This window comes from Ogataea haglerorum, assembly GCF_019207285.1.
Source record: "Ogataea haglerorum isolate 81-453-3 chromosome Unknown 81-453-3_NODE_10_length_422072_cov_98.086364, whole genome shotgun sequence".
NCBI lineage: Eukaryota > Fungi > Ascomycota > Pichiomycetes > Pichiales > Pichiaceae > Ogataea > Ogataea haglerorum.
In genome coordinates, this window is record NW_025065160.1 from 333,206 (window position 1) to 358,281 (window position 25,076).

The following is a 25,076-nucleotide window of genomic DNA, read 5'->3' on the forward strand; positions in this document are numbered from 1 at the left end:
TGTGTTCAAATCGCTAGCTCTCGCTTTGGCAAGAGCATATTTGAAACTACTGGTATGCTCGGATGAAATTTTTTCTGGGCATCGCCGCAAACACACATTGCCATCTAAAAAAAGGAGATTGATATAATGTAAATTTCGATTTCATATATAGGGATGTGTGGTCAGTTAACCGGCACAGCACAACCAGGTAGCATTATGGTCATACTATTAATTACTATGCTTTATGGATTCCGATCTCATAATTTCGAAGCCGATATAGCCATGTACCTGATCCACATCGAGCCGCAGCCGTTACAAACAAAATATAAGGCTGTGTATATTGTAGCACCAGTCCTTACAGACATTTCAGTGAACTTTGCAATTAGTCAACGTTTGAACAGTACAAGGATCATCGTTTATTTCGCTACGCAACAATGAAGGCCGCTCATTCCCGAATACCACATTGCCGTTCGAGTCTGTATGAAGGTTTTCGGCAATACTTTTCCATTGGGAAAAGCTCAACCTTGCGAAACTCTCATGCTCATTTTTATGCCCTTCAAAATACAGCAAGGTGCCTAACGGAACACCTTCTGGAGCATCAACTATTTCAGCCTCGGAATTGTCAGCATTTGTGGCTGCTAGGAGCATTGCCTCTGACATTACACCACGCATTTTGCTGGGTTTCAAATTGGTCACCAGACAAACTCTTGAATGAAGCATGGTCTCAATGGGTATATAATCCACAAGTCCGCTGCAAACTTGAACAAATTTGGGGCTTTGTGGGTGCTCGGCTAATTGAACTTTTGAGACATATAGACGATCCGCATTTTCGTGTTTTCTCACTTCTATTATTTTCCCCACACGAAGCTCCGCTAACTGGGGAGAAACGCCGAAAGAGGATCCCGCTTTAGTAGAGTTTTGGCGAACCAAATGGAAAATCTTGCTTCTCCAAATGTTTGACATCTTCTATGCGAAATATAATGATTTGTGAGACAATAATATTCAGAAAATACGTACATACAAAAAACTATTTGAATTGGCCGAGTGGCACAATATTTGGAAGTGGCCCGAGAGGTGTGATGTGATGAGGATTAATTTCAATATGCGATTTGGTGTAATGGAATTTGATGTGACTAAAGTTGGTCGTATCCTTGAAAGATGGAATTGTCCAATATAGCTCTCTCAACCACTGATGAATGTGGGGATAATCATACCGAATCATTTTCAGGTTACATTTGAAATGTTGAACGTAGACCGGGTCAAAGCGAATCATAGTGGTGAATAACCTGACATCCGCCTCCGTTAAAATATTTCCCGTAAGGTAATGCTCGCCATTGCGATACCTGTGTCCCAAGATTTCTTCAACTTTGTCAAGATGCTCAAAGAGTGCCTTGACTTCTTTTTCATAAGGTTCTTGTTTAGTCGCAAAACCAGCCTTGTAAACTCCATTATTGATGTTTGGGTATATCCAGTCATTCAGGTCGTCAATCTGCTGCTGAAGGTCCGAGGGATATAGATCAATTTTTGCGTGATGCTCATCAAGAAGAGAGTTGAACTCAGAATTCAACATTCTGATGACCTCCGAGGATTCGTTGTTTACAATGGTCTGAGTCTTAGTGTCCCAAAGAACAGGAACAGTGATTCTACCATTGTAGTTTTTATCTGCTTTGAGATAGATTTCCTTTAGTCTTTTGACTCCATAAAGCTTGTCTGGAGTAGCACCCTCGCATGGGTCGTCTTCGGATGGAAATCTCCATCCTTTATCATCCATATGCCAATGGACAACGGAGACTCCAATTAGCGCTGTCAATCCTTTCAAAGCTCTAACAATCAAGGTTCTGTGGGCCCATGGACATGCAAAGGAGACATATAAATGATATCTTCCAGCCTCTGGTGGAAATTTAGCGCCAGCTTTGGAAGAGATGAAGTCTCTGAAAACGCTTGGCTTACGTTTGTATTCGCCGTCTTTGTCCGCAAATTTGAGGATGTCCACTTTAGTCTCACTCATACTGATCAATTGCTGGTCAGAAGAAATTGTTATACCTTAAATAGATTATTTAGTAGCAAACGTTGCTATTCAAAGAGGGAGAGGAATTTGTTTCATTTTATATCAATGATTCCGTAGCAAACGTTTGGTAGAATTTCAGGGGATTAGGTAATTATGACTAAACCTGGGGTAGCGCAATGGATATATCAGAAGAGTCTCCGAGGACCACACAGGTACACAAGCATGCTACTACTAGCGGCTCAATCATAGACCAGAGGCTAGATCGATTATCATGAGTGAATTTCTCTTGGCACAAAATTCATAGCAAAAAAACCGAAGTCGTACTTAAATTATTTCATAGAAATCAAATGGATCTAGTGATTGGTGAACCATTGTACATTCTAGGCAGAGATTGTGGATACTGTCATGGGAAGAAAGACAAAAGTAAGAAATCATACAGTTTGCAGTCATACGAGGAGGCTTACCGGGCGGGTGCAAGACCTTTTGATGAGTATCCCAACTCCAGCACTATATGCTGCCACGTCTATTCGTGCACCCCAGAAATTTATGAATTGATGTTGAACCGAGGATTCAGACGATCAGGAAGCTTTCTATACCGTCCAGACCTGCTCCGAAATTGCTGCAGATTGTACACAATTAGATCAAACTCAAATCTTTTGAAAGTCAATAAGGAACATAGACACAACGTGAATAGATTTGTCAGATTCATTACAGGGCAGGAAGCCAGAAATAAAAATAAACCGTTTGATCTGAAGACCGTATTGCTTTCAGCAGAAACAAGAACAACGTCATTCAGAACAATAATTGGCCCACCTAATTTCCACCCTGAAAAGTATGCACTGTACAAGAAATACCAAACAACGATACACAATGATGATCCCTGTGAAGTTTCGCAAAATGGGTTCAAGAGATTTTTATGCCAGTCCTTCTTTCCAGAGCAATACTCGGACTCTCGCTCCCCAGAGTACTGGACAAAGCTGAATCGCTGGCGGGAATCTCTACTTACAGAAATTGACGGCGAACAAGTGGAAGGTCCAGTTCATGAATGCTACTACATTGAGGACAAGCTAGTGGCTATAGCAGTCTTGGATATTTTGCCTAATTCTGTGTCTTCTGTGTATTTCATCTGGGACCCAGACTATGCTCATCTGGGACTTGGCACACTTAGTGCTTTGCGGGAACTCGTTCTGACGGAACAGCTAGGAAAAGAGTATTATTATTTAGGGTACTACGCCGATGACTGCCACAAGATGAAATACAAAGCCAAGTTTGGGGGTGAAATATTGGATCTGACTACTCTCACTTTCTACAGGATTGATGAGCTTAAGACAGTCACTGATTGCAGTGGACTTATCTCTTTGAGCGAGTCAGAGTCGGCATCTTCAGAGCCAGCCGTCTCTCTAACGATAAAGCGTAGCCCCGTTAATCACATGATAAATGTCGCAGAGAATATTTACGGGGTGCAGGGTGGGAGTTTCTCGGCCAGTAGAAAAGTGGCCCAAGAAATTAGTGGAATTCTCGGACTCAGTGAGTTTGGAGATCAGACTGACGAGGAACTGTGGAAGCGAGCTGAAGGATCAACCATTTATGCCCTGCCGCTTGTTTCACCTGGATTGATTCCTCTTTGGCAGATTAGGGATTGGGTGGCGAATGGAGCCATGCGTGACATTTTTTCTTACTGCCTCGTTTTAGATCACACGAAGTCGCAACATGGCCAATTGTTCGATTTCTCAAATAAGAAGTCTGCAGATTTTAGGAAGTCATTTATCGATCTTTTGCGCATGTTCGGGGCGAAATTGTTCGAGAATGCTAAAATCGTGTTGCTCGTGTGACGTAAATGCGTGGGGCACTTGGGCGGCTCATGCGGGAATTTTAGTGTTTTGGCCGGCGGACAGCTTGCTTTATTGTGCTGCTACATTTTGCCACCGAGGAGTGACGTGGCTGCTAGGAGTGGCACAATTTCCACAGTTTTCTGGGTCAATATATAAGCTCTCAAATCTTGTTAAAGTTTAAATTACTTTTTGACTAAAAATGGCAAGAACCGAGAAATGGAATGACAAGGGCTCCCACACAGAGCCAAAATACTTTACCCACACTGGACACTTTGATCAGGACCCTAATCATGTGAAGAAAGATGGTTTTGGTAAGGGCAATTGGGGCAAAGATGGCGACGAATTAGAGGACTTGATTAATGCGGGAGAGATTCCGCCTGTTTTTAAGAAAGAGAGACGTGGCTCCAATCATTCGCAAAACGAAGAAAGATTTCACAAAGTCCAGATGCAGACTCTAGATGAGTAACTGCAAGCAGTTCCCACGGTTGAGGCAGCAGTGTATACCATGTCTCACTCATGACGCATTGGTTTTATGACGCATTGATTTAACGACTATAAATAAGTAATGAATAGTATTACAATTGGTTCATATATCAAAACTCCAACTTCTTGTCATCGTTCTTTTCTTCGTCCTCGACAGGAATACTCCACTCTTCAATCTCGAAGCGTCTTCGTCCATTCTTAAAGCTGTATTCCATTTCTTGGACGCACATGAGGCCAGACTCGCTCAGAACAGGTAACTTGTAAACGTTCAGGTGTCCATGCTTTATTTTTGCCGGCTGGTTTCTGTAGACTCGCTCCATTAGATCGTGCAGCTGAGGGTCAAATGGACGCAGTTCAATGACAGAGTCAAATAGCAGCTCAATATAGACGATAAGGGGGTTGTTTCGGGGGTATAAATCCAGATTGATAGTCATAAGTAGGGCAACCTGATTCGCATGTTTCTTGAGTATCTGTTTCAGACCATGGGCAAACCTCATGATTTCTGGTGCGCTACTCTCGTTTTGATAAATTAGAGGATTTAGAAACAACGGCACTGCAATTCTGACTATTTTGTTGGGGTGCCTGATCACAATATCTTCGATTCGTTTTAATGCTCTTGACAAATCATCATTAGGAATACAGGTTAGCTCGTGAGGTCCAGGAGCGACTGTTATCACGGAGGTGATATCGAACTGGCTATTGTAATGTGGATATTGATCTATTGTATCATCATCGCTCTCGTTTTTTCTTTGATTCAGCCCGTAGCGCCATGCTATTTTCAAATCATTCGTTTGATTCACAATGTTGGAGACACTAACTTTGGACTCATTCTGCTGCACCTTTTCTCTTTTCCTTTCTTTACTCCTCTTGTATACTCCGGGAAGGCTTTTGGCCCAATTCTGGTCTAAGCCCACCACGATATCATGGGTGTTGGGCTGGGATGGGTTGATTCGGTTGTGAACAATGCCTTGAGCCAGAAACAGTTTTGACAAAGTAGATGAGAAATCTGTGGTTCCAGTTTCTTCAATCAGTATCGAGGACCCTATAGGTAATCCCTGATGACCTAGTATGCTATCAATGTCACTGGAACCAGTGGATATGCATGGCTGCGATGTAAGAATCGATGGCTTCACGCCGACATGATCAGCAAAAGCATTTTCTAAATTCCGCTTGGGTGTACCTCCCGCAAATGCTGTTCGGGAGACATATTGACTAGTCCCTCTAGTGGAAGCAGCACTAGGAATTACAGGTCTGGGGACTCCAGCTGACTGAGAGGTTCGTCCGCTAACAATCTCTCCCCTTCTTCTGAAGGACATATGTAGACTTCAGTTACTGAAAAAAAAGAAAAATCTGACGTAATACGGGGAAATAACAACAATTTTGTACCAAGGCCGTTTTGCCCTGAACACTGGAACGAGTTTTGACATCCTCAAGTATCTCAGTTTATCACACCAAGGGAAAAATGTTACAAAACAAGTGCGAAAAAGATAATAATGCAACCGAGGACTCTCTAGGTGAGTCCGACCAGGATGATAACGCCACCCTTTTTGGATCAAATGGAGACGCTCAAGCTCCTGCAGTAGCAAATTTTAACGTAAGGCAAGGCACGCTTGATGGTCAGACCCTTGTAAATGGTGAGCAAGGAATTAGGACTGAGAATAATATCTCAGTATTGAACGGAAACTCTGCGCAAGCAACGGATTTGGCGAGGTCTCAATTATCGCAACTACAATACAACGAGAATAGGATATCGTTAGACCGCTCTATCAATACTGCATCAAGTATTTTGAGTAACCTACAAAGAGAGAATAGCGAGCGTCCCATATACTACCCAACCAATATACAGGATGAGACGTTAGACTCTAAGTTGAACTCAAAAAGCTCTAAGCTTGCTCTCATCAGACATAACTCAGTGGGGAACTCTCAGCATTTATTGACGGAGCCTAGAGGCTCTTCGGAAACGTCCAATTTCGAGCTATTGAAAATCAATCTAAAAATAGGACCAGGCTCCGAAAACTTACTTCAAACTCTGGACAAAGCTGCACTCTCTCAGCTTTTGAACGAGAAGTTCTCGCATATAAAAAGACATTTGAGATCTTTAAGAGACAGAATTGATGACACTTCCTCGAAGGTTCTGGTAACCGGGGATTTGAACTCTGGAAAGTCTGCATTTTGTAATGCTCTTTTGAGAAGGAAAGTGATGCCCGAGGACCAACAGCCATGCACAAATGTATTTTGTGAAATAATCGATGCACGCGATAACAACAACGGCATCGAAGAAGTTCACGCGGTTCCTATTGGATCCGTGTATCTGAAGAACGATGAGCGAACATATAAAATATTTCCTCTAGAAGAGCTAGAACATCTGGTTTATCAAAGTGAACACTACTCGCTTCTGATAGTGTATGTGACAGATAACCGGCCTTCGAATCAGTCGCTTCTCAAAAATGGAGTCATTGATATCAAGCTCATAGATGCACCAGGGCTCAATTTGGATTCATATCATACTACGCAAGTATTTTCCAGGCAAGAGGAAATTGACTTGGTTGTTTTTGTGGTCAATGCCGAAAACCACTTCACGCTGTCTGGCAGAGAATTCATCTCAAGTGCAACGAATGACAAAAACCTAATTTTCATCGTTGTCAACAAGTTTGACAACATCAGAGACCAAGACAAGTGCAAACGCAAGGTGATGGACCAGGTTCACAGTTTGTCTCCAGAAACATATAAAAATTCAAGTAATTTCGTGCATTTCGTTTCCTCCAAGGAAATGATCAATCAGAATCCTGGTGGCGACGGCCCAGACGGTAATCCTGATGAAGGTGATGGCCCTCGTTCTCCCGATTTTGACCATCTGGAAGCCTCCTTACGGAAGTTCCTTGTCGAAAAAAGATCTCTGTCTAAGCTTCTTCCTGCGAAGAACTACCTCGTTAAGCTATATTCTGATCTCATTGAATTATCTCAGATCAACGAAAAGCTATACAATGAAAGCATGGTAGAGGCAGAGAATGAGCTAAAGAAACTCGGACCTCAATACGATGATATTCTTCAGTCGTCAGCTAAAACAAACGAAAAGATATCAAGGCTAATCGAGTCTGTGTCTTCTGAAGTTTACGCAAATTCGCGCGATCAAATCAATCGAATCATCAACGAAGTGGATCATTTGAGCCTTGGCATCAGGTTTGAAGGATATTCCAATATCACTGAATTTGCTCGACAGGTTCAGGAAAGAATCATAGGGAAGATACTGGAGGTCGTTAGCTCTGTTGAGGAACATGCTCGTCACGAGACCAGTTCTGCTATCGATGAAATCAAAAGGCTAGGAGTCCAGGTCCTTGGAGAAGGCAGTCTACCTAACACGAAATTTATCCCAAGTTCGATGTACTCGAAGAAAAGAGACAACTTGCAGCGGCATATTGAGAATGAAGTTTCCTTGTTTGATTTTGTTGACCCAAATTTCGAAAGTTTTTGCAAGATCTGTGGTATCACTATTCCTGATTCTAGAACGAACCTACTGATAGGTCTGACTGCCAATAAACTCTGGGCGGGTGGCTTATCGAGTATGGCTATTTTATATGGACCTCGGGTTATCTCGACTGTCACGGGAATTGCTTCCATATCCAGCTACATCCCACGATTCGTCGTTACCAAGGTCGTCCCAGGCACCTTAATCGGTGTAGCAATTGGACTGCCGCTTTACTATCTCTATAAAGATGCTCCTCACGCGTACCAAAGAAACGTTGTGAAGAAAATTAAAAAGAAAATCGAGCATGAAGATTACCAACATTTGAACTCGCTGCGTATATCGAAGGAGGTGCGCAAAGTCTTGAACTATCCTGCAAAAGACATCTCAAACGCGTTTGCAACTACAATTGAGAAGCAGTCGTCAAGACGTTCGAAAATCTTGAGCGATCTGAAAACCAGTGAGATCAGTTTATCTTTCTATCGGGAATTGACGAAGCAGGTAAAAGAACAATATCAAATTGTGCAGTCTTTTGATTTGGAATCTGTTCATACGGTTAACTAGCTTGTATATACACAAAATCGCCTTGTATTCAGGGTTTATCCGAAGGTAGTGCGACAAGCTAGATTTTCAGTTTCTGGGGTTTATAGAATTTATTTTCGTTTCGCCAGAAGTCAACATTTAAACGGCAAATTGATCTGTTGTCAAAAATCTCGAAGTTTCAAATTGGGCTTTTTTGGTAGTAGACTACACAAAAAGGATTTAGTTGAGTAATTGTAAGTCCCCAGTCGAGCCTTTCAGCCGGACACTGGATCTTTCGTCTTCAGGAAGCTGATCCAAACGGGAGTCGTTGGCAATTTTATTTCGTCTTAGAATCCTAACAAAATCTAGCGTCATGCAATTCAGAGGCTCACAATTCCCCGGCGGTAGGAATGATTCGTTTGGGGCCCATCCACGATCTCAACGCCAATCGTCTTTTGGAACATCTACATCATCAGCCCTGGATTCGATTGCTCAAATGATTCCCTCTGAGAATCCGTATGTGATGAAGTTTGAAAGGTTTACCAAGCAGGTAGAGGAATTGATTGATGGATACCTCTCACCAGCCAAACCGTATGTGCCTTTCATTGGAAGATTTCTGATTGTGGCCACATTTTTTGAGGACTCACTGAGAATAATGTCCCAATGGAAGGAGCAGGTTTACTATCTGGCAACTTTCAGACATCTCTACGAATGGTTCGTCAAACTGTTCCTGCTATTTAACATAGTTTGCATGATGACAGGAGCAGTTCTTGTTATCCTAAGAAGAAAGCCAGAAATCGCTACTGGACTCCTATCCTCCATTGTTTTACTTCAGGGATTCGTCTACGGTCTTTTCTTTGAGCCGGTGTTCTTCTTCCGAAACGTTTCTGTCATTGGCGGTTTGCTTCTCGCCTTGTCCGATTCGCTTGTCGTCGACAAGAGATCTCTGCTGATGCCTGGCCTACCAATGATGGAGTCGAAAGACAACAAGAAATACTTTTTGTTGGTGGGCCGCATTATGCTCATAGTTTTATTTTTGGCTTTCACTATGACTATCAAATGGACGATCATCAACTTCCTCATTATCTTGATTGGTCTTGTGTCCTGTATCTCGATTGTGGTTGGATACAAAACAAAGTTCAGTGCATCGTTCTTGACTCTTCTTCTCACAGTTAACAACATGTTGACCAACCACTACTGGACCTACGGTTACAAAGACACCAGAAGAGACTATTTGAGATATGAGTTTTTCCAGACCCTCAGTATCGTCGGTGGATTATTACTGATCGTCGACACTGGAGCCGGAGAACTCTCTGTTGACGAGAAAAAGAAGATCTACTAAGTATTTGAAATACAAGATCGGTAGTCGCATTTTCAAAATCTCACCTCTGGTCTAAATAAATCTAAATAGAGAATGGCATATTCAAAAAATGTAGGCAATCAAGAAGAGAAGTCACAAGTAAGATCGTACTTTTGCGATCTGTCGGCATTCCAGACACCCCAGTGTCTCTCAGAAGAGGATCCAGAGCTGTCTGGTTTCCAGGACTCATCAAAGGCCTCAAAGACGTAGGTGTTGACACCCCAACCTCTCATAGCACAGATGGCCTCCTTCCAGAACTGCTCAGCGTTAGAAGTAGATGGGGTGGCAGACCCATAGTTGTCACCCTCGGTTGGCCATCCGGTCTCGCCAATCCAGAAGTCGATGTCAGAAGAACCCTTGGCGGTTTGAATGGTTTGCAAAGCTTGCATGATATCATCGAAGAAAGAAAACGAGGCGTTGTTCATGGTTTGTCCCTGCCAGTAGGAGAATGCATTGGCGTAGACGACGTCCGCAGTCTTGATGACATCGGCGTTAGCACCGTCAACCAAGACATTCCAGGAGTCAACAGTTCCAACCGGCACATCTCCATAAGAATCACCATTTTTGTCCTTGATACCAGACAAAAGCTCCTTGATCTCAGAAATATCGCTGGCCAACTGAGAAGCACTCATGTCATTTCTGTACAGAGCCTCGGAACCAACCAAAAATGCCTGAATGGTCTTTTTGGAGATGTTAGGCAAGTACGAAGACAGAGCCTCTTTCTCCGCAGAGAAGGTGGAATCTGGGGTTGGCCAAATTCCAAGAGCAATGGTGAAGCCTTTGTCTTCGGCAACGGGTCCCAAAATCTGGAGAGTGTTGCAAGAAGACACAGAATAAACCTTCACAGTGGAAGCTTGCGAGGAGATCGTGTCCAAATCAGACTCGTAGTCCTCGGCGGTCTTGCAGGAACCGTCGGTAGCTTTCACACCCAGGTCAAAACCTAACTATAATGCTTGTTAGTACTAGGTACAAAACATCCGGACCGGATATAATTGATGCTGTATACTTACGCTAGCCTCAGCGTTAGAGTTGGCTATCAAAAATGCAAGACTTGTCAAAACAGCTGTCGTAAACTTCATTTCAATACGGTATCACAGAGACCAAACGATCGGAAGATGTTTTCAAGAAAAACTGGAAGTCTGAGAAAATCAGTTTGAGGAAAACAACTAGAAATAATATATACACTCCACTATTGTTTTGAAAATAAACAGTTCTTTACGAAAATGTCGTGCTTACATCAGCTTTTCTATTAATAGCTTGCGCCCGAAATTGTTCGAGCCCGCTGGAAAAGAAATTTAATACCAGGCACTTAAGCGTTTCTAGACCGAAAGAGACAGTGTAAAGGTTTTCCTGTGAGAGACCTGAGCTTGACAAAAAAATTCCTATGACCGGGTAAGTCGCTGTTCTATAGGATGCCCCGATCTTGGCGGTGCAACAAAAAAATTCATAAAAATTCTTGCATAACTACGAAAGATACTATAAGATGCCAGAGAAACGAAAGGTTGCAGAACTCGAGGAGCTGGAAATCAAATTAGATGAAAAAGCACCTCTATCAAAAAAGGAGGCAAGATTGCTCAAGAAGGGGAAAAAGTCTATTGATGAAATACAAGCGAAAAAAGCTATCGTTGTTCCTGTGGAGGAACCTAAGACAGCAAAGAAAGAGCCTGAAAACAAGACCAAAATAGGTGTTTGGATTGGTAACCTTGCTTATGATACGACCAAAGATGATGTTATTAGTTTTTTGGTGGCAAAGAGTGAGAAAATGGAATCAGCTATTACAGAAAGCGATATTACTCGAGTGAATATCCCCAAGAAGACCGCACATAAAATCAAAGGTTTTGCCTACATTGACTTTAAATCACAACAGCATGTGGAAACAGCCATTGCTTTATCTGAACAAGAGTTGAATGGACGCAGATTGCTTATTAAGGATGCCAACTCGTTTGAAGGAAGACCTCAGAAGACTGAAGAGTCGCTTTCCAAAAATCCACCTTCTAGAGTTCTATTTGTTGGAAACCTCTCATTTGATACGACTGAAGAGCTTTTAGAGGAGCATTTCAGACACTGCGGAGAAATCGTTCGAATTCGTATGGCTACCTTTGAGGATTCAGGAAAGTGTAAAGGATTTTGCTTCATAGACTTCAAGGACGTCGAAGGACCAACTAATGCTTTGAAAGACAAGTCAGTGCGCAAACTAATCAACAGACCCCTAAGACTGGAATACGGCGAAGACAGGTCTGCTAGAAAAGTTGGTAAAAGAGTTACAGTTAAACCGGCAGTAACAGAGGACAGAGGAAAGATGGAAGTGCCTCAAAGTCAAACAGAACACAAGATCATTGCAAGAGAGAGGGACACGGGTTTCCAAACCAAGAAACTCAGCTTCGAGAAAAATAATAGATATAGCTCGCATCATGACTCGTCCAAAAGAGTTGCTTCTTCAGTGGTACTGGCGAACGCCCCGAGACAGAGCGCAGCAATAGTCGAGCCCAAGGGCAAGAAGATTAAGTTTGATTAAATAGATGTATAGTACGCTATTATTGAGATATTTATGATTATCCGTACCACATTTTGATGAGTTCTTCGGAAACTGCTGACGGAGTTAAAACCCCCAAGTCGGAAATAAGAGCAGTAACATACTGATGAGGGGTGAAGTCCACGTGATGGTGGCCATTGAAGCCGTCATTAGTGTCAGTGGAGAAGGTCAATGCATTATCTGGTGGCACAGGCAGGTCATCAGGAGCAAGTGGAAACATTCTGACAAACTTATGTGACTCAGAAACAACATATAGAGGCTTGTTTGCGTTGTGTGCTAAAACTCCAATTTGATAAGAGCCTATTCTATTAATTATTCCTCCACTTTCTGAAACACCTTCTGCTCCCATAAACACTTTATCCACCTTATTGAGCACATAGCCCACCTGTGAGTCGTTGATCATGCAAACAGGTATCCCTTCGAGTTTTAATGCGTCCGCCATTCTTATTCCATCGTTTGTGCTTCGATCCACCCTCGCTTCAGTAACAAATACGCGAAATCGCACAAATTTCTGTTTTGCGTGAACCAGTAGATGGTGAACCACTCTAGAATAACCATGAACAAGAACTGTGTCATCGTCTTGAATGAACTTGAGACCCACTTGCGCGATCATCTCCCTGCTTTCCTTGGCTCTTTGCAGAAACAGCTGTCCGTTCTCGACCAGATGGGTGCGACATGCTTCCCAGTCCGAATATAGATGTGTGTTTCGCAGAACAAATCTTGTAAACAGGTCGCAGCCTGCAGAGAGAGAAATTGCATTTGGTATGGATGTTTTTAGCTGCGTTGTAGCGTCCGACAGAAGGTTTATGAGTTCCGAAGAGGTGGAAGGCTGCTTGATTTTCAGCATGGTAAGCAAACTTTCAATGGCAGCCACTGGCATGGTAATCTCAGGATCCTCCTCAAGAAACTTGAGATAGGCTTCCTTTATGTCAAAGTCATTACATGTCATGACAAGAAATGTTCAGTGAATTATTTTTTTTCCATCCATGATTTTACGAGGTCTCAAGCTGGAGCCGTCTTTAGCAGGATATGGACGGCGGCTTTTTCACGTTTCTCCGCAACGGAAGGCCACCGAGGAATACAAGACTGTCCTCTTAAAGACACCATTGAACAGGGTGCGCAACATTGGAATCATAGCCCACATCGATGCTGGAAAGACAACTACAACGGAAAGAATGCTATACTATAGTGGTGTCACAGGACGTATCGGAAATGTCGACGAGGGAGATACAGTGACAGACTACATGACTCAGGAAAAAGATCGTGGCATCACAATTCAATCAGCAGCCGTGACCATTCCTTGGAATAAGCACAAAATCAATCTCATAGATACCCCAGGTCATGCTGATTTCACCTTCGAGGTAATAAGATCTTTGAGGGTTCTTGATGGAGCAGTGACCATCCTGGATGCTGTGGCAGGTGTTGAAGCTCAGACTGAGAAAGTCTGGAGACAAGCTAAAGACTTAGCTATTCCAATAGTGGCTTACGTGAACAAGATGGATAGAGAAGGTGCGGGTTTTGGGCGCACAGTGAAGGAGATTGTCAGTAGATTAGGGACAAGAGTGGTGATTGTGAACGCGCCCTACTTCGTCAAAGACCAATCGACGGGCCAGAGTATTTTCGAGGGAGTTATAGACGTGTTTGACAAAAAGCTGCTTCTATGGAACGGTCCAGGCGGGGCCTCTGATGGAAGCCAAGTTGAAGTGATAGACATTGCTGAGGATTCCAAGTATCCAGAGGCTTACGAAGAGGTGCTTAGATGCAGGGAAGCTGCGGTGGAACAATTGGGAGAGTTTGACGAAGATGTGATGAACTCATTCTTTGAGACCGAAGATTACATGAAGGTCCCAAGTTCGACGCTGAAAAAAGCTTTGAGAAAAGCATGTATTGCAGGATATGCGACTCCTGTGCTTTGCGGCGCAAGCTTTAGAAACATCGGCGTGCAGCCTTTACTTGATGCAGTCAACGACTATCTTCCGTCTCCTCTCGAAATCAAGCCTCCAGAGGTGACTTCCTTTGTTATCCAAAGTGCTAGGTCAAGGAATAAAAAACAGACAGCAGAACAGGATAATTCGCTTCCTGTTAAGGTGGATCCATCTGAAGGACTAGTCATCAACAATAACCGCAATCTGATGACGGCTCTTGCTTTCAAAGTGATTTCTCACCCTGTTAGAGGAATTATGGTGTTTGTAAGAGTTTACAGCGGAAAGTTACAACCGCACTCCACCGTTTTGAACAGTCGTACCGGAGAGAAAGTGCGTGTTGGCAAAGTGTGGCTTATGAATGCGGACATGCCTCAGGAAGTGAGACATCTTTCAAGTGGTAGCATTGGGGTGATAACGGGGACCGACATGATAGTCACGGGAGACACCTTGATCTGCCACTCTGTATCCAAGAACCCAAATCAGTTGCCTCCGAAGGAGAAATCTGCACGTCTTCTGCCGATCAAGATTCCTCCTCCTGTGTTCTCAGTTTCAATAGAGCCGGCTGCTGTTTCAGAAAACAGAAAGCTCGAAGCGTGTTTGAAAACTTTGCTGCTGGAAGATCCGAGCTTGCATCTGAGCTACGATGAAGAAACAGGTCAAAATATTCTTTCTGGAATGGGTGAGCTGCATCTGGAAATCACCAAAGATAGACTGATAAACGACATGAAGGTGAATGCCGAGGTGGGAGAAGTCAGAGTTACGTATAAGGAAACCATAACTGCCCCAACAGGGTATTTCACGGGGTGTTTGCCGGATGGCTACGAAATTGAGCTCTCTTTGGAATCATTTGAAGGCCCATTTGAAGAATTGGATATAACAGAGGAAGGGGTTTTCTATCTAGAGCAAGATGACAGTGTCGTGATTATCGAACCAGATGGAATCCCAAGCGTCGTCCAGAAAGCTTTAAATGCAGAGATATGGTCTTTACCGGTCTCTTATGAAACGCTTATTAACGGTATTTTGTCCGGTGTCACTGGTGCGTTGCAGACAGGTGGTAGGCATGCAAGGCTTCCATTGCATTCGATGATTGTCCGGGTCCGTAGATGGATGATTCATCAAGATGCGAACAACGTATCTCCACTTATCAGTGTTACGAGAAAGACAATCCTGGATGCGCTAGCTTCTCTCGATGACAAAGCTACGACCTTATTGGAGCCGATAATGAAAGTCTCCGTTTACGTTAGTGACGAAGATTTGGGACCCGTTTCCCAAGATTTGATGAGCGCGAGAAACGCAAAGATTACAGGAATTGACGACGAAGCAAGCTCGTCGACCGCCGATGCAATTCATTGGGCCAAAGAACAAGCCGAAAAAACATATGTTCCTCACGACCCTACTCTGCGCTACATCAAGAAAACGAATGTCTCGGGTAATAAAATCATCAAGGCTGAGGCACCTCTGAGAGAGATGATAGGTTATCTAACCAAGTTGAGATCGCTTACCAGAGGCCGCGCTACTTATGACATGGAGTTTGTCGGTATGCAGAGAACACCACCCGACCGACTACGCAAAATTTTGGAACATTAATCGACGGGTCGACTTGGTGCGCGTCGCGGAAATTCTCAAGACGCGTAATGCACCAATATTTTTGGCAAATAATTTTGCCTCCATTTAATATTGTAAATAGATAAAAAGTGCGTGTTCAACATGAGCGGATACCAACCGTACAACAATTACACCTCTGATGGTACCGGGTACGGCAACTACAATGGAAATGAGACGTCCAGCTCTCAGACACGTTCTGCTGTCACTCAGTCGCTCATCCCGGTCACCATAAAAGAAATCAACGATGCCACCCAGTCCGGGCCAGACACACCATTTCAGACGCATGGGCTAGAATTGTATTACGTTTCTTTTGTGGGTATCATTAGGGAGCTCGACGCTTCTCAAGCTCAATCGACCATGCTGAAGATCGAAGACGGAACAGGAATGGTTTCGGTGAGAAAGTGGAATGACGAAGAAGGAAATGATTCGGACTCGTTTTTGACTGGTGAGTACGTTAAGGTGGTGGCTACGATCAGGGAGTTCTCGGGCAAGAAACAGATTCAGACACAAACAGTGCAAAAGATCCATGACTTCAATGAGATTCCCTACCATTTCCTCAGTGCCATCAAAATATACCTTGACAACTCAGGATCAACAATGGTTGGAAAACATTCCAACGCCACCAATGGCGACAGCTCTCTTTTTGTTAGCAATGGAACCGCGGACAACTCAAGCTCTCCTCTCGAAAAGATTTTCGAGTTTGTCCAAGAAAACAGCGCTGTGATGACTGACGGTGTTCCTCTGCAACTCATTGCACAAAACTTCAACATCTCCATCGAAGACGCAGAATCCAAGATTGCCACCTTGGTTGATGACGGCAGAATCTACAACGGTTCCGATGACACTAATTTCTTGGCTGTGTAAGATACTCTTCTAGGTTCGCCATACGGTTTATTACAATTACTCGCTTTTCTTTTATCTGTTTGTCATGTCATGTAGTCACTCTGGATGCGCCACAATAGAGTCCACCAAATCGCCAGATTTGGCCGCAAAGAAACTTGCCCATAACTCATCATTGGAAACAACCTCTCCGCCGCTGACTTTTTTATCTACAAGACCGGTTAAAGTCTTGGATAACTCTGTAGCATCCACCAAATCATCGTCCAGATCTTCAATCGTGGATTCTGAATGACTGCTCTTGCGCACAAGTTCCATTCTCTTTTTGGTTGAGAGAATAGCAATAGATTCCTCAACGGAATTTTCAATGACGAAGTTCCAAACTTTAGTATCTTGAGACTGGCCAATTCGATGGATTCTACTGATAGCTTGCAGCTCCAAAGGCAGATTGACCAGCGGCTCGCACAAAAACACGTGCGATGCGTTCGTGAGAGTAAGCCCGGCAGCCTGCGCTTTAGCGTTCAGAAGGAAACACGTGATTCGCGGATCTCTCTTAAACTTGTCAATCTCCTTGCTGCCAAAAGTGCTTCTTCCTTTCTTAGTATTAGGTTCACCGTGAGTGACATCTGACGAGGAGAGAAAACTGATGCCATTTTGACGCAACGCCCTTCCCAAGAATTTAAGAAAGTCTGTCCATTGCGAATAAACAAGAATCTGAACGTCTGGCTCCATCTGCTTCAGATAAATTATTTGTCGAACAATCATGTCCACCTTGGAGCCATAGTTTTTCTTCAGTTCAATTGACGAGATCTCTTTAAGCATCGTCGGATCTAAAGAATGATAAAGTCGCGAAAGGTCCCTATTGACCTCGCTCATGGGTTTTGACTCTGCAGAATCTTGTGAGTCAGCCATCATTCCTCCTTTCAGTTCCTTCCGGGTCACTGTAAATGAGTACAGATCGGAAGCATGTAGACGTTTTTTGCACATTGGACAAGTAGGATGCAGTCTCATCCACTCTCCCAAACAGTCTTTGCAGAATTGATGACCACATGTAGTCAGGGTGCCCACTACGATGGACGATCGACAAATAACACATAACTTTTCGTTTTTGGATTCTTTTTCATGATCTTCGGAAGAATCATCGATGATACTATTCAAGTAAGTCAGTCTGACTTTACTTGCACGTACCGAATCTTGCAAAGCCTGAATCTCTAAATCTAAGCCGCTTAAATCCTGTTCTGCCTTTTCTGAAGGGGTCATATTAGGGGAAACAGCAGGTCTAACAGGAAGGTATCTAGCGACAATGTCAGACTTTATCTGCAAGGATTTGAAATAGGTGATCTTGGTGTTGAATGTATCATTTAGGGTTTCAAAGAGCTTCGTCCGGAGATGTACAATGTTTTTTCTTTGAGAATCAAATTCCTTCTTGATCATTGGACTCAAATTATTCAGGAACTCATAGTCACTTGAGAGCGCGTTGCCGCTTTCATCATATTTCTGAAAGTCCAGTACTAGGTTTTGGGCCTCTGTTGTAAGCGCCCGCAGGCAAAACTTTGAGTTGTACGCCCCTTCTGGAAGTACAGCTCTTCTTATTTTGTCCAGATGAACATGAAGATCATAATTTGTAGGTTGGTTCATATTTACAATGATCTTCTCCTTCACCGCCTTTCCTCTTTTCTGAGAAGAGTCGTCAAAAAATATCATCGCATTCTCCCGGTCCTCAAGGATCAACTGCAACTCTTCTAGGTAGGTATGGGCAAGCTCCTGATTTATGAGAGAAGCACCGTATTCTTCACCTGTAGTCTGATTATCGGCGTCCTTAGTAACCGGCTCCTTCAATAGTTGCACCAACTTGGAAATCCAAACATTGATAATGTGTCCCTGTATATTCAGGTCAGAGACTGTCTTGGAAAGTCTTTCATGATAGAGTTGTGCGTACATTGAGTGACCGTAATTCTCACCCACATCCACCGACTCGGTGTTACAAACCTTCCAAAGGTCATTTGGAATGTCGAGATCAAACTCTTTCAGGATAGAATATGTCTTCTGCGCGTTTCTGGGAAATTTGTATTTCGAATAGGTGCTGATTTTATCGACAAGTTTGGAAATCGCCTCATTGACTTTAGCTATCGGCTCTTGAAGAATCTGTGTGAGTAAATCATCCGCCTTTCTGTAATACTCGTTTTCAATCTGGTAATGCAATTTCTCATCTTCAGATAGAGTATTCAAGTCAACCTCTTCGACAGGATTTAACACATCCTCTTCAACATCAGGAACTTGCCCTTTGCTATCGAAGGCATCTGGCATTGGTCGCATTGGCCGATAGTGTTGATAATGTGAGGATGCATAAAGAAAGTAGGTTTGGTATAGCAGCTCCAACCACGACCGCAATTTGGCACTATTTTCTTCACCTGATTCTTGAAACTGTTTGACTTTGAGCTCAATTTTTGGCATTATCATTTCAAATATCTCCATGGACTTCTCCGGAAGTCTCATAAACTCGTATATCTTTCCTCGTCTCAAATGCAGACTGTAAATGTTTCTTTTTCCCGAAACATATTCGTCAAAAGTAGTTTTCTTGAGACTGGAAAGAACATCGTCCAAGGTTCCCAAAATCATACCTGATTTGTCGCTTCCGTTATCGTCGCTGAAAAATATCCCTCCTAATCTACGCCTATTGCTTGCGCTTGATCCTAGTTGAGCATGACAGCATACCTGTCGCAGCCTGATAAGCCAATGGCGCATTGTAGTGTAGTATCTGGCTGGATCGTAGTCATCAACTATTGGTTCGCCTTGTTCATTGAGTCCCACTTGGCGAAGAAAGTTTGCAAATAGATTATCGTAGTTATCACGCTCAATGACACTGAATGGCATACGAAGCAAGATTCTTCTTTGCGAGGGAAGTTTAATCTGGTCTGCCACCATTTTCTTTGTGTGGCGAAGACAAATCTTCTTAAAGAGCCTCTGAAACTGGAAATATGGAGCTTCGGATACTATACTGAGCCACGGAGAGGTCTCTCCCGTATTTGAATATAGGTCGATGGGGCTCAATCTCAAGAAACTTAGGAGAGAGTAAAGATCATTCAGGTTATTCTTTATCAGAGTTCCTGAAACACCCCAAGAGTGTACGCGGGGAATGATCCTCGCGAATTTCGAGGCATTTGCTGTCATGCTTGCAGTCATTTGCACTTCATCAAGAACAACTCTCCAGAATTCACATAGCATTAGAGGCGAGGAATAATCCGTCCTCTCGTATTGAGTGTCCTCGAATTCCACCTCATCAGGTTCCAGCTTGATTCCAGGAGTTTCCTTGTAATCACCGCCCCCCTGCGTGAGCTTAATCCTCTTAGCACATTTCCGTGTAGGTCTCGCAACAGGCTTGAAAATCGCCCTATGAAGTTCTCGCGAAACCGTATGATAAGATACGAGCACTATGTCATGTTCTCGAATCTTGGCGGCCATATCAGAAGGTGTGAGACTCGTATTTGAACTCTCTGCTTCCCTCTCGTAGTTGTATATACCCTCGTATATCATGACTTTCAACGTATTGGAGATATCCTCAATTTCCTGCCTCCACTGACCGATAATGGACTGTGGACATATAATTAAGGTAGTTTTGGCCTCTGTAATATATCTTCCTCCGTTGAAGCTGTCCATCTTCGTTTCCCCATAAGGCTCTGTTCTTGGATTGACTGATATGAGTGAGATGACTTCGACTGTCTTTCCTAGGCCCATCTCTTCGGAAAGCAATGCTTTGGCGCTCTTTGGATACTGGTCATACTGGGACAGATAAGCGATGGCCAAATCCGTGGAAAGGATATTACCGGTGTACGAATTATACCAAATGTATGAATCAGAGTCAACCATCTTCATGAATGACCAGCCAAAACTTATCTGGTCCAGTGCTTCAGAGATTGCGTTTGGATCATCAGGCGAATACTCAACAGGCGGCAATCTCTCAATTCTCTTCGAAGCCTCGTTGAAGCAGACACCCTCGTGGCGGAGCATCCAGCACAATGTCTGCTGCTGAAACTTCAGCAAGGTCTTGCGAACGCCAGGAATTTCCACTGTTTTGTTGTCGTAAGGCATTCTTTCCGTGTTTTTGGTTATCAGATCGTAAAATGAAGACTCTGTTGGTTTAGGAAACGGTTTGGAGGAATAAGCTCTTTGGTAGGGCGTCAATATCGGGGTGAAAATGAATGGACTGAGCTCGCGGATCTTTTTGATGGCATCCAGGGGGTACCTGTAATTCACCGTCTCCTGAATCTCTAACTTGAAATCAATGCCAATATATAGCGAAAACCCCCTATTCTCATGGTTAAGGGCAATTTGAAGGCTCAAAGTGGGCTTTTCAAGATGGATGGGGTCAATTTTCGGAGCCTTCTTAGCAAAGTTCATTTGTGCTGATAAGAAGGGTGCGTACTGGCTGTTGATTCGTAATTTGAACAATAGCAATGACTTATGTTTCCCGCGGGGTATCGTCCTTACTTCTAGTGTTTCGCCATGCAATTTGAGGGCCACTTCGAAAGGCGGAATATCAATCGGCCCTTTGGAAGCGCAATACAACGCTGCCAGATTTTCAAATGTCATGTCATCATGAGCATCTGTGAACTTACATACGAGATGTGTCTTGGTAAGCGTCATAAGACGCTCTGGCAATGTTATCTTTCTTGGGTCGCTTTCAGTCTCTTGTTTAGGATGAATTCCGTAATACTCATGGTGCTCTTTGAGAATATCAGCAATAGTGCGTTTTTTCGACGTTGCCTTTTTTTGAATCAGAGTTGGATCGCTGTCAATAAGGGCCAAATATCGAAGGAGAGATGGAGACTGGCCTCTCAAGAAAGACGCCTCGTCAAGAGAGCAGTCTATTACAGACATGTCTGGCATGAAACTTAGATCAAGCAGTTATATATATTGCACAGCCTTTTTTATTACTAAGCGATTTTGCAAAGGAACAAGGAAGAAAACAGAAGTAGCAAATAACTTACCGGTGTATGCAACGCAAATCGATCTTGGACTAATACCAATATTGTTTACTCGCTGTCGCAGATTTATCACTTATCGTCTTCCTTGATATAACTAGACTCTAGAATGTTTCTGGTAAGTATTTGCACCATTGGTGTTGTCTTAGGAGGAAGTTGACAGGAACTGCTGAGATCCGTTGTCCCCAGTGATGAGTACTATGGATTTGGATTTTGCGGTTCCGAAACGCCTTTGCCTGAGAGGAATCATCCATGGAAACTAACACTCAGAATTTCAAGCAGTTCATCAGGCATGGTAGAAATGCATATCCCACCGGTAATAAGGCGAACAGCCGGCCGATGAGCATGGAAAATATAAGTGTCCAAAGTCTAGATCCTTCAGAATCCCCTGCTTCGACATCCCCTGATCCCGCTGCCACTCAGCAATTGGGAGCCAGTAAGCGGCGTCACCGCAAGGATGAATACTCTAAGCTAGCTGCAGACCTAGTGAATGAAGAGAACGAACAGCGCAAGAAAGAGGAGGAAAGACAGGCTTTGGAGAGATATCAGATGATTGACAAGATTGGAGAAGGAGCTTTCTCCACCGTGTACAAGGCTTTGGATGTGCAAACAAACGAGGCCGTCGCAGTGAAGGTGATTAAAAAGTATCAACTGGATAAAAGCCAACAAGCATCAGTTCTGAAAGAAGTCAGGATTATGAGGCAACTGGATCATCCATGCATTGTGAAGTTTTATAACTTCATTGAAACTGAAGAGTTCTATTTCATCGTACAGGAACTTGTGTCGGGTGGCGAAATTTTCAACGAGATCGTCAAATACACATATTTTAGCGAGGACTTGTCTAGACATGTGATCACTCAGGTTGCACAGGCCATCAAGTATCTGCATGCAGAAAAGGGAGTTGTCCACCGTGATTTAAAGCCAGAAAATATCTTTTTCAACCCTATCAAGCATATTCCCTCAAAGTCTCCAAGATTTCGGAAGAGCGATGACCCCAACTCTAAATTGGATGAAGGCGAATTTATCCCCAACGTTGGTGGTGGCGGGATAGGTACGATTAAGATCGGTGATTTTGGTTTGTCGAAACAAATATATGCAGATGCTTCCTTGAAAACGCCTTGCGGAACAATTGGATACACCGCTCCAGAAATTGTGAAGGACATGAGATACTCTGAACAAGTTGACATGTGGGCTTTAGGATGTGTTCTGTACATTCTGCTTTGCGGTTTTCCACCATTTTTCAACGACCAAATCGATGTTTTGACGAAGAAAGTTGCCAAAGGAGAGTTCGAATTCTTATCTCCTTGGTGGGACGAGATAAGCGATGGGGCCAAGAACTGTGTTTCGAAGTTGCTGACAGTTGATCCGAGAGAAAGGTATACAATTGAAGACTTTTTGAATGATCCATGGATTTTAGACTTCTTGACTAGATGCCATCAAGCTCAACATTTCCAGGAACACCAGCAACAGCTTTTGCACCAGAAGAACTCGATATCATCCTCGGATTTGAGCTACAATTTTCAGAGCGCCTCTGTTGGATCGGATTCTTCTCAGGAGCCAATGGTGTATGCTCCATTGCCAATGGCTGCCAATTCAGGAGCCATTCCGTCTCAATTATCGAAACAAAATCCTACTTTATACTCCCCTGCGGCCATTGCTATGAGGGAGGCTTTTGATATCTCCACTGCAGTTCATAGAATGGGAGAAGCGGCAGCAATGAAGAAGTATTTGAGGCAGCATAAGAATGGAACATCAAAACTGGGAGCTCTTGCCGAAGACGACGAAATGGGTGAGCCCGATCCGAATGAGATACATCCAGAAGTGAAGAAAGCAAACCTCAAATTTGAAAAAGAATCGTCTAGGGGCGCTGTTATTGATGACAACTCGATTTTTGCATCAAACAACGAGCTGAGCTCAAGTGGTGATGGATTTTCGGACGTGGATACATCATCCAAGCCGTTTGAATTGAATCTCAACACGGCTACCATTTTATCGAGAAGAAAGAAAAAAGCGTTAATGGCTTACACGTGATCCAAACCAACCAACAAATGGTATATATTAGTGCGACCACTATGGCCCGTGGCCAATGCGGGAGGTATAACGGTAATTTTCTTAAGCTACGCTTAACGTGATCGTATTTTATTTCGAGCTAAATTCATATCAAGAAATAATGCCGATTAATTTTCAGATCGGCTGTCTCGTTCGTTATCTATCGCTCCTGTAAATTTATGTGTCGATAAAAAAAATCGTCGTAATATCATTAACTTCATTATGGTTAAATATGAGAGCTTGGTGCTTATTAGCACTTTCATGGTTATCTCCTCTGTTTCATTCATTCTTGGTGTGATCTTCAGCAATTGGCCATATGATTACTACACTTTGTGGGACACAACAAAGGGCCAAGAATATTTCGATGCTGCCTTGAACCACTACAAGGTCTGGGGACAACTTCCTCCTATCGTCAACTATACTCTCCACTTTGTGATTGCAATCGCGTTCATTGGATCCTTTATCAAGATATTCAAGCCTTCTGAAGACGTGCAATACTTTGAATATGGAACTTTGGGTGCTTTAGTGATTGCAGTTTGTGTCTATGTTAGTAACGTCAGGGTCGGCATCATGTCCTGTATTGCTGGCGAATGGGGTGAAGTCGACCAAAATACAGGCTTGGGAGTTATCGCAGCATCAGAAACCATGATTGTCTTCGTCCTTCTCGGAATTGTTCTATTGCAAGGAGGGCTATTCTATGCCTTTTTCGAAGACGCCAGACTCAAACAGGAGTTCTATTTGAAAGAGTTGAAGGAGAAGTACGAGGCTATTGGGGAAGATGCCACTTCCGTCGAAGCGAAGTCATCCGGAGTTGAAGCAAAGAAGACTAAATCTAAGGCGACCAAGAAGGCTTGAAGGCCCTGTGCAAGGATGGCGTAACTTTTTAATAGTGCTGTATTAATACATCTTCATGTCGGACTCCAGATCACATCTTCTTTCCCAAATTCCGCTTATTGTGATGCCAGGGAAGTACTCCAAGCCGCATCCTGTGACGCTGCCGTATGACTTCGAGCAATTACCGACCTCCACACAAGTATTCAGGCAGCAAGAATTAGATGCACTCATATCGCAATTAGACGACCTACGCGAGAATCAACAGCGTATGGCCGATCAAGTAAGAGAAAGATACGGCAAAACAGCATTGACTAGCCGATCGCAGCCATTCAATGACTGGGAGCAAAATATCCGACGGGTGGCACCAGGATATTTTGGGGCCGACGGCAAAGTGAGTATCATGACTCCGACTAGACACCATGGTGACGCTGGAAAAAGACAGCAGGAACGCGAACTGTATGCAGAAGTGTCTGCCTCAGGTACCACACAGAAATCTGCTGAGGACTGCGAGTCACAGCTGACGGGCGCAAACTACGACCTTGCTAATTTACGTATAGAATAGAATTTCGGCTACTAGGAACCACAGAGTGAAAGCACTATATTTTGATACTAGGCAGTAGCGAGCTTCTATGACCTTTTGAGTCGAGTTAGCTCGATAGCTGGA

At 43.4% G+C, this 25,076-nt stretch overlaps 16 protein-coding genes across 16 annotated transcripts; 10 read left to right on the forward strand and 6 right to left on the reverse strand.

The window, feature by feature from the left end:
* Positions 1-345: 345 nt before the first annotated feature.
* Positions 346-942, reverse strand: KL911_003809 (uncharacterized protein; the record flags this gene model as incomplete). The annotated part of the gene is made up of 1 exon (XM_043199030.1): positions 346-942. The coding sequence occupies one exon, from the start codon at positions 940-942 to the stop codon at positions 346-348; it is 597 nt and encodes a 198-aa protein (XP_043053593.1).
* Positions 943-1,006: 64 nt separating this feature from the next.
* On the reverse strand, positions 1,007-1,987 carry KL911_003810 (uncharacterized protein; the record flags this gene model as incomplete). The annotated part of the gene is made up of 1 exon (XM_043199032.1): positions 1,007-1,987. One exon carries the CDS (start codon positions 1,985-1,987, stop codon positions 1,007-1,009), a length of 981 nt encoding a protein of 326 aa, XP_043053594.1.
* Positions 1,988-2,334: 347 nt separating this feature from the next.
* KL911_003811 (uncharacterized protein) lies at positions 2,335-3,819 on the forward strand (the record flags this gene model as incomplete). The annotated part of the gene is made up of 1 exon (XM_043199033.1): positions 2,335-3,819. The coding sequence occupies one exon, from the start codon at positions 2,335-2,337 to the stop codon at positions 3,817-3,819; it is 1,485 nt and encodes a 494-aa protein (XP_043053595.1).
* A 199-nt stretch (positions 3,820-4,018) lies between these two features.
* KL911_003812 (uncharacterized protein) lies at positions 4,019-4,285 on the forward strand (the record flags this gene model as incomplete). Its single annotated transcript, XM_043199034.1, has 1 exon — positions 4,019-4,285. One exon carries the CDS (start codon positions 4,019-4,021, stop codon positions 4,283-4,285), a length of 267 nt encoding a protein of 88 aa, XP_043053596.1.
* Positions 4,286-4,412: 127 nt separating this feature from the next.
* On the reverse strand, positions 4,413-5,618 carry KL911_003813 (uncharacterized protein; the record flags this gene model as incomplete). Its single annotated transcript, XM_043199035.1, has 1 exon — positions 4,413-5,618. The coding sequence occupies one exon, from the start codon at positions 5,616-5,618 to the stop codon at positions 4,413-4,415; it is 1,206 nt and encodes a 401-aa protein (XP_043053597.1).
* A 146-nt stretch (positions 5,619-5,764) lies between these two features.
* On the forward strand, positions 5,765-8,329 carry KL911_003814 (uncharacterized protein; the record flags this gene model as incomplete). The annotated part of the gene is made up of 1 exon (XM_043199036.1): positions 5,765-8,329. One exon carries the CDS (start codon positions 5,765-5,767, stop codon positions 8,327-8,329), a length of 2,565 nt encoding a protein of 854 aa, XP_043053598.1.
* Positions 8,330-8,660: 331 nt separating this feature from the next.
* On the forward strand, positions 8,661-9,629 carry KL911_003815 (uncharacterized protein; the record flags this gene model as incomplete). The annotated part of the gene is made up of 1 exon (XM_043199037.1): positions 8,661-9,629. The coding sequence occupies one exon, from the start codon at positions 8,661-8,663 to the stop codon at positions 9,627-9,629; it is 969 nt and encodes a 322-aa protein (XP_043053599.1).
* Positions 9,630-9,727: 98 nt separating this feature from the next.
* On the reverse strand, positions 9,728-10,726 carry KL911_003816 (uncharacterized protein; the record flags this gene model as incomplete). The annotated part of the gene is made up of 2 exons (XM_043199038.1): positions 9,728-10,591; positions 10,658-10,726. 2 exons carry the CDS (start codon positions 10,724-10,726, stop codon positions 9,728-9,730), a joined length of 933 nt encoding a protein of 310 aa, XP_043053600.1.
* A 404-nt stretch (positions 10,727-11,130) lies between these two features.
* KL911_003817 (uncharacterized protein) lies at positions 11,131-12,162 on the forward strand (the record flags this gene model as incomplete). The annotated part of the gene is made up of 1 exon (XM_043199039.1): positions 11,131-12,162. The coding sequence occupies one exon, from the start codon at positions 11,131-11,133 to the stop codon at positions 12,160-12,162; it is 1,032 nt and encodes a 343-aa protein (XP_043053601.1).
* A 37-nt stretch (positions 12,163-12,199) lies between these two features.
* Positions 12,200-13,129, reverse strand: KL911_003818 (uncharacterized protein; the record flags this gene model as incomplete). The annotated part of the gene is made up of 1 exon (XM_043199040.1): positions 12,200-13,129. One exon carries the CDS (start codon positions 13,127-13,129, stop codon positions 12,200-12,202), a length of 930 nt encoding a protein of 309 aa, XP_043053602.1.
* A 37-nt stretch (positions 13,130-13,166) lies between these two features.
* Positions 13,167-15,692, forward strand: KL911_003819 (uncharacterized protein; the record flags this gene model as incomplete). The annotated part of the gene is made up of 1 exon (XM_043199041.1): positions 13,167-15,692. One exon carries the CDS (start codon positions 13,167-13,169, stop codon positions 15,690-15,692), a length of 2,526 nt encoding a protein of 841 aa, XP_043053603.1.
* A 120-nt stretch (positions 15,693-15,812) lies between these two features.
* Positions 15,813-16,574, forward strand: KL911_003820 (uncharacterized protein; the record flags this gene model as incomplete). The annotated part of the gene is made up of 1 exon (XM_043199043.1): positions 15,813-16,574. One exon carries the CDS (start codon positions 15,813-15,815, stop codon positions 16,572-16,574), a length of 762 nt encoding a protein of 253 aa, XP_043053604.1.
* Positions 16,575-16,649: 75 nt separating this feature from the next.
* Positions 16,650-21,434, reverse strand: KL911_003821 (uncharacterized protein; the record flags this gene model as incomplete). Its single annotated transcript, XM_043199044.1, has 1 exon — positions 16,650-21,434. One exon carries the CDS (start codon positions 21,432-21,434, stop codon positions 16,650-16,652), a length of 4,785 nt encoding a protein of 1,594 aa, XP_043053605.1.
* A 347-nt stretch (positions 21,435-21,781) lies between these two features.
* Positions 21,782-23,560, forward strand: KL911_003822 (uncharacterized protein; the record flags this gene model as incomplete). The annotated part of the gene is made up of 1 exon (XM_043199045.1): positions 21,782-23,560. One exon carries the CDS (start codon positions 21,782-21,784, stop codon positions 23,558-23,560), a length of 1,779 nt encoding a protein of 592 aa, XP_043053606.1.
* Positions 23,561-23,800: 240 nt separating this feature from the next.
* Positions 23,801-24,433, forward strand: KL911_003823 (uncharacterized protein; the record flags this gene model as incomplete). Its single annotated transcript, XM_043199046.1, has 1 exon — positions 23,801-24,433. The coding sequence occupies one exon, from the start codon at positions 23,801-23,803 to the stop codon at positions 24,431-24,433; it is 633 nt and encodes a 210-aa protein (XP_043053607.1).
* A 55-nt stretch (positions 24,434-24,488) lies between these two features.
* On the forward strand, positions 24,489-24,974 carry KL911_003824 (uncharacterized protein; the record flags this gene model as incomplete). Its single annotated transcript, XM_043199047.1, has 1 exon — positions 24,489-24,974. The coding sequence occupies one exon, from the start codon at positions 24,489-24,491 to the stop codon at positions 24,972-24,974; it is 486 nt and encodes a 161-aa protein (XP_043053608.1).
* Positions 24,975-25,076: the final 102 nt, after the last annotated feature.